Here is a 14,183-nt window from a genome sequence, read left to right as displayed (position 1 = left end):
AACAACGGTTTTGGACGTCACGAGAGCATTTTTTTCGCAGTCTGTGAGCGGTTGAGTGATTTGGGTAGGCTGCATAGATCGGAATCGAGTTGATTTCAGCCGAAAACAGTTAGTTGTTTTTCGTGCTCCGTCCAAATTGGATCCGCAAGTTGACGGTTTTGTCCATGGCAATCAACAGAGCTGTGGTGGGAGGCCGTATAACGCCGGGACACCACGGCATCGTACGCAGGGCTAGGCCACAACATACTTCCAAAAGAGATCTATCGTAAAATATCGTACTGCAGGTCAACATACACATCACCCATTCATAGCCCTATAGGTACACAGATCAACAAACAAACAGGGAGAGGCAATCTGCTTGAAACCATGAAATAGTCCGTTTGTGTCTGAACTCATCTGAGACTCGTGTTCAGTAACCGTTGGTCAAGTATTTTGCTCAGTTGTAAGAATCGTTTATTCATTGTTGACATCGTAATCGATCCGATGTACACAACAAATGTTTGATCGTTTTGCACCTTTGCGCGTCCCCTCGTGATTGGCAGCTGTTTGAATGCTTTCATCTATTGTTTGTTGGACGCTTCGAACACAGCATCGAAGCAGTTTTGGCATCAAAAATCAACTTAAAATGGAAAAAATGAGAGAATTTCGCCAACAAAGTGATGCCACAAGTATTCACAAAACGTAATATGTAGGAACAGTGCTTTAATTTACACCATGGTTGTTGAAAGCTCCAGATTTTCGGGAGCATTCGTTGACGCTGTTACCATGTGCCACTCATTTTGGATTATGAATGCCCAGGGAGATAGGGGGTATTTATAGGCTCCCCCTGCCTTCAAATTGTTTAAACTCTGTAACTACAGGCCAGATTTGGTTAAAACTTTGTATGCAGGTGCTTGAAGGTGACTTTTAGTTTATTGTTCAAATTACGGGGAAAGTTTCATAGTGTGTGGTAATTTTGGGGCAATTTTTCACGCTTTTGGTCAAAAGATCTTCTCTGAAATTGCTGATCCCACTACTTTGGAACTTTGTATGCATGATCCTCAGGGTTGGCCTCTGTCAGATTTGTTCAGTTGTGGTGAAAGTTTCATATATTTCGTATTTTGGGGATATTTTTTTTGCATTTTGGTTCAAAAAATCATTTTCTCTGAAATTGCTTGTCAGATTGCTTTGAAACTTGGTATGTACCCATGGGCAACCTTACTTAAGTGTTTTCAAATTGTGGTGAAATTTTCATTTTTGTACTTTTGGGGCAAATTTTCCCAGTTTTGGTCAAAAAAATCATTTCCTCTGAAATCACTCGTCTGATTACTTTTAAACTTGGTATGCATGTTCCCAATGGTTAAGCAAGTTAAGTATACTCACTCTGGCCTGCCACATCAAACCAAATATGAGCCAAATATGTCATTGATGCTATATTTTAATGTTCCCTTGGTAATCTTGAAATTCATCTACTGAATTCTGTCGGAAGGTATATTTCTGAAGCTTGTAGTTGTGGCAATCTTAATGCATTATTGAGGCTGTTTAACTCTCATGACAATGACAAGGAACTACATGTAGTCAGACAGCAGAGTGACAGCTGTAATCACCATCCATAACCATGTCAGAATTATTGTGTACTGGTGCTCATGCAGATTGCTATTATGAGTCCGTATGTCTGCATCTTTAAAGGTCATTCAGTCTGGCCCACTTTTTAGAGGTTATAAACGGCAAGCGTGCGCTCGATGATTATTTCACCCAAATATGTTAATTTTCACCCCAGAGGTCTTACCGGTATATCCGCAACCAAATACCCGAGCGCACCGTTTATAACCTCATTATAATATGCTAAAGTTAAAAACAAGTGGGCAATTTCGTTATTTAGGGCCGAAGTTGGAACGAGAGTTCAGGAGCGCGCAGCCTCATACAAACTCTAAAAAAGAACGTTTCAGAACGCGCGCGCGTGCACAGTTGAATTCATACGGTTACGCAACGCATCAATATCGCGATTAGACATCGAACTTGAAGAATTTTACTAAACAAAACGCTCAAAAAACTTTAAAAAATCATGTTGTTGTTACATAGCCTCCGCTCCTTACAGAAACTCTTCATTTGTTGGTTCGTCAAGCTGCACTAGACTAAAATTTAACAAACAAAATCAATCTGAAGCCATAGACTTGTTCGACATTATGGCGCGTTGAGCTCTCAAGTTGGCGTTTGAAATTTGCGCGAGCTCAAAAATGTTACGCGGCGCGCAGGTCTTCTTGTTGAGAATATAAACCCTGGCTCTAGCCAATCAGATTGCCGGATTCCAGCCAAGCATATTATAATTAATGATATTTGCATTTTTGTTCCATTTGTAGGGAATGCTTCCCCCTTGTACCCGATACAGTCAAAACTATCTCATTACATAGCTTGTCATGATCAAAATCTTGGAAAGGATTTTTTTTGCATACTATACCCCTACAATTTAGTAAAACAATTATAGGAATACAGTTCTACACCCATGCATTTGATCTTTCAACATTGTATTTGGTTTGGCATATTAAAGAGTAAAAGGTGGTGTATTGTACAAATCCAATGGTAAACTAACGTCTAAACCAATATCACCGTTGTAACAAGTTTTTTGTCACAAAAACACAAGTTGCAGGTCACATCATTGATGATGCTACGCTAGCATGTGCTGATATGGAAATTGTCAGATTTTCTTATAGACAGTATATTTATCAAATTTCTTTAGATATAAAGAAGGTCATTATATCTCTATGTTTTCTTGACAGGTTCTGTTTGTATGTTATGTCATATGTTGTTGCTTATAACCATACACATCAAGTAATGAAATATTGAAATTTTGATTACTATGAGGTTATTACGAAAATACCGCAAAGGATGCACGAGGACATCGGTGCAGCGTATCACTCGACACGAAGCGGAGGGCAATGCGCAGCGCAAATGTCCGAGTTCATCCTTTGCGGTATTTTCGTAATAACCTTATTATTATACATCTTACATTCGTGACTGGGGCATCAAATTGTCAGAGTAATGACTGTTTTCGTGCAATGTCAACAATTTTTCTTCCGATTTATAGCGCAAGTGTGGAATGCTATCTCAGACGCCCTTCTGCAAGTTCTGGATTGTGTGTGTGCACTACACACGTACGTACAGAGCGCGCGCGAGACATGTTCTGGCACTCGTCCAATGAGTCCCTTGAAACTGTTCAACAGTGAACACGCAGATACAGCCGCAGGGGATGGGGTGCCTGGAAACCATACGTGTTACAGAACGGGCGTTCCGTATGGCTTTTTTAGCGCATGCAAAGTTCTATTTTTCTCGATGGTAAATGTATAATAATGAATAATATTTGTTGGTTTAAATTTCATTTGCACTGTGCTGATATGTTCCCCTGGTTAGTTTGGTTTAAAGGTTTAAAGTCTTTAAAATAAGTTTTGTATTCCTCGTTTTGCTCATACCATTGTTATCAATATAAAAAAGAAATCACACTGGATTTTATCTTAAAAAAATCAAATCAGTAAACAAACACTGAGATAAAAGTGGTCAGTCTTTTACCTAAAGCTCCTATAGAAACCTAATTTGAACAGTAAACGTACAGGTATGAATGATCTAAGTATTGTAAGATTACAAAAAAGACAGAAAAATGCCAAAGTCAACCAAAACTCCCTGGATTTGAACTTATGTTCATACTTGAATAAAATTTGATTATGAATGCAATTAACAATAAAGTTAAATTCTTCTCAGGGGAAAAACTTTATTTTTTCAAGTTAAAAAAATTTGTAATTGCACATTTTTCTGTTTCATGTGGCAAAGCTATCTCAGTACCAACACAGATCCATCTCAGTATTTTTTAGGTTTCTCCTCGCTCGTGATGGCATCATTCTGTAGTACTGTAACAGATCGTTTCATTTTTAGTGTGTAAACAAAATGAACCTTGAATGTGGGTCAGTTTGGTTAAAAAAAAAACAGTAAAAATTTGTAGGGCTTCTTCTGAATGTAAGGGAAAACCCCATTCTTTTACCAATACCAGCTTACAGACAAAATATGATACATTTGATATCAGGTATGACATTGAATAATTCAGGGGAGATTTCTTACTCTATACAAGCTACAATACCAGACGTAGAAAAAAATGGCAAAAGTTTACAGAAAATAATCTCACGGACTCCACCAATCATAATTTTTTATATAATGGCAGCCTTTCAAAAACCACATTTATCTGAAATTGCCTCATTCATGTTTATCTGAAATTGCGTCATTGTTGTGTGTGCGAATGGCTGTGTTATTGTACTTGTACTGTGAATTACTCTGCTTGTTGCCATGGAGTTAAAGTTAGCAAGTGGCTTCTGCTTCACTGTATATTTATCATAATGACTTCATATTTATTAATTGTATTTCTTTACCAAATTTGACACTGTATTTGATATTAACTTGGGGCGCATCTCTGTCGTCTGATATGATTGTCTCCTGTAGACTAGTTTCTATTCAATATCCTATTTACCCTGCAGCAGTAATTTTTGCCAGTACTCAAATGAAATTACATTTAATTGTTATCCCAAATTTCATCAATACTGGAGCATTATTACCGGCAGAATTACCCAAGGGGATTTAACTGAAAATCTTGAAAATAATGCAGCTACATTTTTCACTCCAATAAACTGTAGTGTTTTGTATGGCTGACTCCATATCAGCAGAGCTCCATGACTTGGTGCACTGAATAAACTGAAAAAAAAACTGCCTGTTGTCTTTCAATTAAGGTCCAAAGTTTCATCCGAGGATGGCTTTGTCGCAGAAGATGGAGAGCCATTGTACAAGACTACATTCGTTCCCCACATGCTGAAAGCATGCGTAAACGCAATAGCATTGTCTTTGGAATGGTTGAGTGTGAAAAGGAATATGTTGAGCAGTTATCCACTGTAGTGTCTTGTTTTCTCCGTCCACTCAAGATGGCTGCCAGCTCAAAGAAACCCCCTATCACTCATGAAGATGTGAATTCAATATTCCTCAATAGGTAGGTTTCCACTCAAAATCCCTGTAATTCAGATTTTACACCAAGTTTTTCACAATAAAATTATGGAAACTTGTTCATCTATTATTTAGTCTCTATTTTTCCACAAATTGTAAACCACAATCAGTGTTTATAAGTACTTCTTTCAACCAGATATTTGCATCTGTAAGGTCTGTCATACACCAAATTTTCCTTCTTTCCTCAATTCTTGCCTCTTTCACAGATACTGATTAATCAAGTAACTGTATCACACTTGTAAAGTACTCAATGCATGTTGTAATATAATAGTGTTCTGATCTCTTAAGATGGCCTTATTAGTTCAAATATAATGAAAGCATACTCCCTGGAATAGTTTCAATTGTACTGTGGCTTACTATGGTTCCAACATAACTGAACACATACAGTCTTTCTAGATAATGGGATTGTGTGAAAACCACACCCATAAGTAATGAGAACTTTACCACAATCAGGTGACAGGGTATGGGTTAAGCAACATTGGATGATGTCCAAAAAATGATTTTTGAAGATCATGTATGTGAATACAATCGGAACACAATGAATAAGTTATCTTGTTGTGATTAACCAAACACATATTTTAATCACTTTGAGCGGCATTTCACTAAACATTTTCAAAGTGCAAATTGAAGTCCAACTATTTATTTATCTAGTTTCCTCTTTTTTATTTTAAAAGTGAGACAGTGTTTTTCCTTCATCAAATATTCTGCAAAGGGTTGTGTGCAAGAATGGAACACTGGCCCAAGCTGGTGCTTGGTAAGTAAAAGTTCACCAGTCAACCATGATTATGGTATGTTTGTATGATATATTTGTCAGCAAAGATCATGCCAGCTTGCTATATGTATTGTAGGGGTGTGACACAACACTTTCAGTTTGGGTCATGTCATATTGTTTAGTATTCTGTATCATGGCAATGTTGAATTGATTTTTAATTTTGAGGATGTTTCTTTGACTTTAAAGCTCCATAAGCTGTATCTTTTGGCTATTTTTTGTTTTATGGTTTCCCTATACCTTCTGCATTGAATCCCTAAACTGTAATTTAATGCCAAGTATTTAGCATGTCAACACAACCTACCAGTATATGAGTATAATCTATATTGTTATTATTGAAAATTGTATTCAAGTCTGGACTAGAATTCATTTGTAAACAATAAACAATGATCACTACACACATATAAGCTGTGTTGACAGAAAGAATACTCGAAATTTCAGCATGACAGACGGATTAGGGTCAGACACGGTAGTTGATATACAGAAGCAGAATACTGAAAAACTTGCTTCAAGTTACAGCTTATGTCCCTTTAACAGTGATCATTGGCAGGTACATGTAGCTCAAGGAAGAACCTTTTGAGATTTGTTCAATGAATGTTGATGTCTGGTATATGTAAGTGTAAAATATGTTGTATTTTAGTGAAAATGACAAATTTTGCATACTACAGTCACAGGTATTACTTCATATGGACCTTAACTTTGTTTTCACTGAACATCAGTAGAGGAAGTATCACAGCAGCAGTGGCAGCACCAGCTACTGATGGGTAGAAATCAACTGTCAATCATATTAAAATTATTTGTAACATCATTCTTATACAGGAAAGAAATGAAATGTAATACTAAGTGCATACATATCAGCAGACAATATTAAAACATGCGGTAATGGTTATTTAAAGTATTGCACAGAAGATCAAATTCTGCTTTCTTTTAAGAAAAATACAAGACTCTCAGTATTGATCTGTCAGAGACTTTGACAACATATGGTTTGTTTCTTGTAATGGATATCCATATCCCAGTAGATGGATGGTAATTGCTTCCAGGTAGACAACTATTATCCCCATCGTAACACGGTTTTGATTGTTTTTGTGATAGAGTGATTTAATTGGTGTATCGCATCTAGTTGCCTATAGCTGTACACTGAGCTTTCTCCCTGGCACAGATCTTCACAGGGAATTTAATGGTTATTGCTGCCAAATTCTCCATGAAAATCTCCACAGTGTCATTACAAATCTGGGATGGCATTATTGTCAGTAATTGCATACAGAGCATTGCACTATCCGTCTTCGAATCTCCATGCTTTTTGTCTCTGTCAGAGAAGATATTATGAGACTAGCCAACTTAACCAACGCTTATCATGAATAATCTTTACTATCAGAAATTGTATCAATGTGTGTTCAAACTAATGCTAGTGATTCTTTCAAGATTGAATCCATGGAATAGGTTTTCAGCAAAATATCGTATTCCTGACTGCAGGAATGTCTTGTAATTATGCAGAGTGAAACAAAATGTGACTTAATCCCTTTGTGGCATAGATGTGAAATGTGTCAAAACACCTGTGCATCAACCATCAGGGGACAATTTCTCATATTACAGACAAGCAGATTAGATGTTGTCTTGTCATCAGTGTTACAGCCAGGGTACAATTCACTTTGTGGAAGAGCTGTGAAATAACAAAGATGAAAAATTCTGAGAATCAAGTAAATGTAGCTCTTATTATGAAAATAAATGTGAACCAACACAGTGGTTTTCCACACTTCACTACAAAACCGAGGCAGTTTCCTATTTTGTTGTATTTTGACATTTCAAGTAAAAAACTGTTGTACACATTGTAAAACATAGATAATAGTTTTGGACTAATAATCAACAGTGTGTGTTGCATTTTTTGAAGAGTAATTAAGACAAAAGGGTTCATCATTTTGGAGATACATTTGTACAAGGTGCTATCTGGACAATGCATCAGCTCAATTATCCTCAAAATAATACTGTTTACCAAAACAAGAAGTGTGATTTATTTATTAATTACCAATCAGCTTCTGTCTGAAGAGTGATTCTGCACCAACCAAAAGATGACTAATTAATTTATCTCTTTTTCTTTTCTTTTTTAATATTTTTTCTCCCAATCATAGGTGACTTGTTTGATATGTTGCTACCAATGTTAAGCATCTACAATGAATATGTCAGGAACCACCATTACAGCCTCCAGGTGTTAGCCGAGTGTAAACAGAACTCTTCATTCAGTCATCTTCTGGCACAGTATGAATCCAAACCAGTCTGTGAGGGCAGATCTCTTGAAACATTCCTTACTTATCCTATGCATCAGGTAAGTATTGTAAGAGTGGTTATTAAGGTAGAACACGCCTAGGGGACAGATATGCGGACTCTCAAATTTCTACAGGTCGTTTCAAATTTACCCCTTATGTTTTTAGCTACTATAGACTATAGTCTATAGAAGCTATTGGGATGGGTATCCGTCCGGCGTCCGTCGTCAGTCTGTATGTATGTATGTATGTATGTATGTATGTATGTATGTCCGTTTGTGAGGCGTCCGTCCACTCAAATATCTTGAGAACCGCAGTACTTACTGATTCGATATTTGTTGTGTAGATTAAAAATATGATTTTGAGAAACTATTTTTTTTAATTTTTTGATATTGTTGAAAATAGGCAAATTAATGCCAAAAAAGGTGTTTTTGATAAAAAATCTTCTTCTTCATAACCGCTGGTCAGACAGCTTTGTTATTTGGTATACAGGTCCCTAGGGATAACCCAATTTAGATTTGTTCAAATTGTGATGAAATATGCAAATGTGTATTTTTAAGGAATTTTTTTGTCATTTTTGGTCAAAATTTGACTTGCATTGTATGTAATTCTTGTACTGTATAAACCCTATCAATTCACCAGAAAAAAATAATTAATATGATTTAAATAATTGAATTAATTAGGAAATCATCAAAGCCAAAATAATTTTATGTAGAATTATCAGAAAGTTCAACCTTTTTTGACAGTTCGTAGTGAAATGCTTACCATCTTGGAGGATTAAAACATGTAAACACAACTTTCCTGAATCCCAACTTTGACATATTCTGAACCGTCATTTATTGTGCCCTGTATGTTATCTAAAGAAATTGCTCAAAATAGTCAATAGAGATAGAGATAGAGAAAGTTCTAATTTCCATTTATGGTTGACTTGGTAAGGATAAAATAAAATTACTTTTGAGGAAAAAAATAGAGTGGTCAATTAAAAGAGTGGTCAAAGTGATAGGGTTTTTATGGTAAAGCTTCGCTGTAAGATTCCTCATGTGCTATTTATAGCAATTGTGCAATCTGTGTAAACAGTGCAATGAAAGTTACATGATTCCTTATAATGCTTTTGATGACCTTGAACTTCTTAAGTTTCAAACATTTGTCTCTTCGCAGTGTGCTTTCTCTGCGTATGTACAGTCTCAACTTATTCAACAGAACTCACTTACAATGTTAATCAAAGATATCCACCTTCTTCATCAATACATGTGTCACAAAAGGTTATTCTCTACATAACACAGCAAAGCTCTGTCAACTGCTAGGTCGCTTGTTTTTTCAATACTGCTGGTCAGACCGCTTTAATATTTGGTTTACAGGTCCCTAGGATGACCTTAGTGATATAATTTCATACAGTCAGGAAAGACTTAATTTTGTATCCATGTCTATAGTAGCTTCAGGGACTTTGGCCCCATGTTTTTCTGATCTACCACTTGTGGGGGTTCATTTTAAAGGTCTTGGACAAAGATAACTTTCACCGTCTTAGTTTTTTTTAAAATCCCAATGAAAGTAATTTTTTTCCCATAGAACTACCACAGGGATGGTGGCCATTTCTAATTTCAGATATTGCAAAATGTTGAATAATTTGTTTCCCATAGTTCCAAACTTTGTACGGTGACCCCTGCTTTTTATTCTTGATTTTGTAAGAGAAAGGTTGCAGGTTTGACTGAGGAAAGTTTGAACAAAAGTTTCAGTCTTTTTTTCACTTTCAGGGCACATACTACCTTAAGTCACCGACATGGCTTTTGGTTTGATACTAGTTACTTTTGCTGATCTTGAAACAAATTTACCTGTGATAACTGAATAGCTCTGTTCACACTTACTGGTTTGTTATAAATATAGCTGTACAGGCATAACACTACTGCTTGAAATGCAGGACAAATTTTGTCAGTGTTGCTTGCATTGCCCTTGTTGCAGCTTGTACAGGTAGTCCAAGCAGATAAATTATGTCTTTTAATGTTCATTGTAGCTAGCAGAGGCTTACTTAGTTGTATTTTTGTTGTTCTCGTACGTATCTCTGCATATTAATGACAACAATGACATCAATTGTGAACAGCCCTATTCAAATATGACACAAAGTCTGAAACAAAAATCATATAGTGTATGAATAGAAAAAGATACAACTTTTCCCAAGATTTCCGGTTATGGAGATAATGAATGCTAGTGTTGAAAATATTGTCACAGCTTTTTTGTGTGAAAACATGTCATTTTCTTCTTCTGCTGCTGCCAAAAGTATGTTAAAAGACATTAAGTATGAACAATACCAACAGACCACATTGTGTGCAACATTATATTATACGGTATTCAAGCTACATTGACAATTTGAAAACAATATATTTTGACATTAGTTTGAAAATTGATGGAAAATGCATCACAAGCAACAGCTGATAAGGCCATTACCCACTGAGGCACACATTTAATCGTTGCTCAACATACTGACCAAATATACAATAATTGTGTGTACAATCTATAGAATAATCTAGCTATTGTTTTCTGTTTTCCTTCTTTAAAACCATATTGACATCTGTGAAAGATTAAAGCTTCTAAGACAAGGTAATGCCCGGTAACCAGTATGTGTCATTACAATTCCCCTAGGTAAATCTTTTTGACAACACAGAGTGAAACTAAGATTTAGGATTTTGTTGATAATGGAGTCCCTAGTGGTGCCCTCCACAGCCATTGAATACCAAGGGAAATTCTTTTTCATTGAAGAGGTCTAGGAGAGATCAGGCAATTCATTTTCCAACCTCATTTTAATGGTGTCGTTTAGTCAACGAATGTGTAAATTTATTTTTTATAAATGTCTGTGTGTTTTGAACAAGACAGGCTTCTTGTAAAACAGGCAGGCTTTCACACTTTTATTTGCATATTCTATTCTAAATTATCACCCCATAACTCAATCAAGACCTATCATCTTGGGAAACTATCGCATCATATGTCTCCTAAGAATTTATTTTGATTATGGCCAGTCCAGTATGCCACATTTCATACTTCCCCACAAAGGTATATCCTACAATTTGAGATGTCAGTCATTCAGCTTATGACATTTCATGATCTAGAATAGCTATAATAACTATTTTTGAAATATCAAAATTTCACTAAAAGTTGTGTCAGTATAACTTTTAATGTATTGTCCATTATTTTTGTGATGTTTGAAGAATCTATATCTATGATCTACTTCCAAAATGATACCTTAATTAATTCCTGATGTATGGCCTGTAGGAGTTGCAAACATAAACTAAAATTCCTTTCTCAGTAATAAAGTTCTATGCTGTACAGAATGTGTTATGTCAGCCAGGCTAACATTTTGTATTTCAACAGACCCCCCCAAGGGCATAGTAGAAAAGACTGTTAATGTTTTGCTTAATAGAACAAAAATTTTGAAAACATCAAAAGTTATAGTAACTGTCCCCTTTTATCATGATTCATAAATATACTGGAAATTGACCTCCTGGCAAATTTTGGTGTTTCTTTATCATAGAAAGGTTTTCAACTTGAGTCAATATGACAAAAACTAAGTTTATTACATGCCAGAGAGAAAAATTTGAAGATCAAAGAAATTTTTTCAGAGTCCTCAACCATATTCATGATGTGCTTCCAAATTTTAATTTTGCAGATTCCAAGGTATATAATAACCTTACATGAACTACTTGCTCATACTCCTCATGACCATGTGGAACGGAAAAGCCTGGAACATGCCAAGAACAAACTGGAAGAACTCTCAAGGGTAAGAAACCATTATATACCTGCAAGGAAATTCATCCCCTTGGGAAACACCAAAGAACCTTTCCAAAGAATGAGTGACAGCAGCCATAATTGCATCACTGAGTTATCCACATTTTTTCAGAAATTTATTGTCAGGAGCATTTGATAAAGTATTAATGGTGATTAGCAGAATTAAAAATTTTATGAAGTAATGTGTGCAGAGTAGGAGACACATCTGTTACACTCACTGTTTCATTACATGGAAATGAATATGAGTTTTGTTATAAGTGGGCAATACTATTGAATGTTATTTATAATATTATTCAAGTTTGATGAGATTGCTCTCGTGGGAACAAATTCAATATCTTGCGACATGATTTTGCCTTTTTGTTTGACATTAAATAATTATTTTAACTATATGCTGACTGAATCACGTACAATCCCCGAGTCCTTGATAGCTCAAGAGTACAAGAGGCCATGCTGTGTAGGTGTCAAATGTTTCCGCTTTTGAAAAAAATTTACTTGGTTTTCTTTCAAGAAAAAAACAGAAACTCCTTCTCAAAATCAGCCATTTACCTAATGAATGCCTATGATTCATGCTAAACATAACTACTGCTATCCTGTTTGCCAAGCTTTGCAGTGGGTTGGAGAAGCTGTTGCGTCTTAGTTTATATTTCCGGTAGATATCAGAAATTGGATCATTACATTTTGTACTTTCTTTGCCTTTGTGTCCTGTCCATGTGGGTAGCACCACTTGCTGTATTGGCAACTTTTTTATCTTTCTGTAAGAGATCCAACAATGTCAGTAACTTGTCAAATTATACATAAATGACAATGGTTATGACGAGAACTAGGTAAAGTCGTCCCTTTGACATAGTGAACACTAGTAAGGAGGCATCATGGCTGACTTGGATATCAGTACAGTTTCAATTCAGATGTGATGTACATGTTGCCAGATTATCAGAAGTGAAGCCATCTAGTGGAAACTGACAACAAATTTACTGTACAACATAAATCAGTCTAAAAATGTAAGCTATTCATCTTGCTGCTACTAGTAAAGTTCAGAATCTGTTCAGTTTTGGTCATTCACCAACAAAGTTTATTGAGACTCGTTATTTTTTCCCTGGCAAAATTAGACATCCATGGAAAGAAATGAGGGCAAACAGTTGAACATGAGCAGTGTTCAGTGTTAAAGGATATTCAACAGCTGCAACAAAACTGAAGATATTGGTGACAATAAGCTCTCATAGGCCTTACTTCAACACAGACAGGTCGACATGACTGTTAATTTAGCTCTTGGAATCAGCCATATAATTCATCCTGACCTTTTCATTTTTTTATTTTATCAAAAATTTTACCTGCCATATAATTCTTCGTAGGGCAAACCATTCAACTTACTCTGTAAGCTCTTCAAGCAAGTGGTCAAGCTGAGTAACTTAATTTTTGGTAATTACTTTCAAGGAAAGATCTGACGTTAACATATAGTGAATAAGTGATGAGCCTGTGGCTATGACATGGTGATTTAAATGCAGAGTACTCGTATTCTATGGTCAGAAATGGCAGCAGGAGCTTAGGGTAAAACTCTCAAGGACGATATGACACAGTGTGCAGATAATCCAAGGCTATTCATTCAAACATTATGTATGTGCAAATTGCAGCAGTTGACTTTGCTTGGCAACCGTTCATCTATCAACTCTTTCTGGAGAATAGCGTGATGGTGCTCTTGTTATTTGACAGTAGTTTCATGAAAATATGTGTAAATTCAATGTTACACTATCTATTGAATTTAAATTTTCTTGTGTATTGACAGCAATAATGACCTTGTCAACATCAGACTCTCGGGGGGCTTTGTTCAAAATTTTCATTCTGTATTTTGTGTACAGGGTTTTGGATGATGAGTGATGTCTTTTATTTGATGTATCAAAAATGCGAATTTTACCAAGATCAATCTTGTATTAAAATAACACTTCAAAATCTGTATTGGAATAGGAAAAGACTGCACTGCAATCGTGAGATCATTTCATTTGATAGTTCCAAACTGCGCTTGAATTTGGTCAGTTTTGATCTATAAATTCAGGTGTTGATGTACTCAAAATATACCAAATCAACGATCCTATCCAACAATGGTCCAATCAAACTTTTGCCATACATGAGCTGTCCGCATTGAAGCCCTACAGGGTAGTAGTCTGTGTAGGTACAGGCCACACCAACACAGCCTAACAGCCTATGTGACTACAATTATTGCAGCTAACCATGTACATGTAATTACGTATGCATGTATTATACAGTAAATGTTTCAGTCTGACCGATATCCCGTAGACTTTTTTGCTATATTCGACAAACATTATTGCCATCAACAGACTTGTTCTAGAACTGACTATCTAACTCAGGATTGTTGA

General features: G+C 35.8%; 1 protein-coding gene across 2 annotated transcripts in view; it reads left to right on the top strand.

Annotated features, from left to right (window-relative positions):
- The window catches only part of LOC139122058 (ras-specific guanine nucleotide-releasing factor 2-like), a 130,421-nt gene that overhangs the window by 77,227 nt on the left and 39,011 nt on the right, over positions 1 to 14,183 (top strand). For both annotated transcript variants that reach the window (XM_070687436.1, XM_070687435.1), the window contains exons 5-8: positions 4,746 to 4,999; positions 5,688 to 5,767; positions 7,909 to 8,102; positions 11,696 to 11,806. In XM_070687436.1, the coding sequence (XP_070543537.1) occupies positions 4,746 to 4,999; positions 5,688 to 5,767; positions 7,909 to 8,102; positions 11,696 to 11,806 (639 nt within the window). The remainder of the gene's footprint in view (positions 1 to 4,745; positions 5,000 to 5,687; positions 5,768 to 7,908; positions 8,103 to 11,695; positions 11,807 to 14,183) is intronic.

The sequence above is a fragment of the Ptychodera flava genome, chromosome 21 (assembly GCF_041260155.1).
Source record: "Ptychodera flava strain L36383 chromosome 21, AS_Pfla_20210202, whole genome shotgun sequence".
Taxonomy (NCBI): Eukaryota; Metazoa; Hemichordata; class Enteropneusta; family Ptychoderidae; genus Ptychodera; species Ptychodera flava.
The sequence above is the reverse complement of the archived record's forward strand: the minus strand, read 5'-3'. Positions and strand labels throughout refer to the sequence as shown.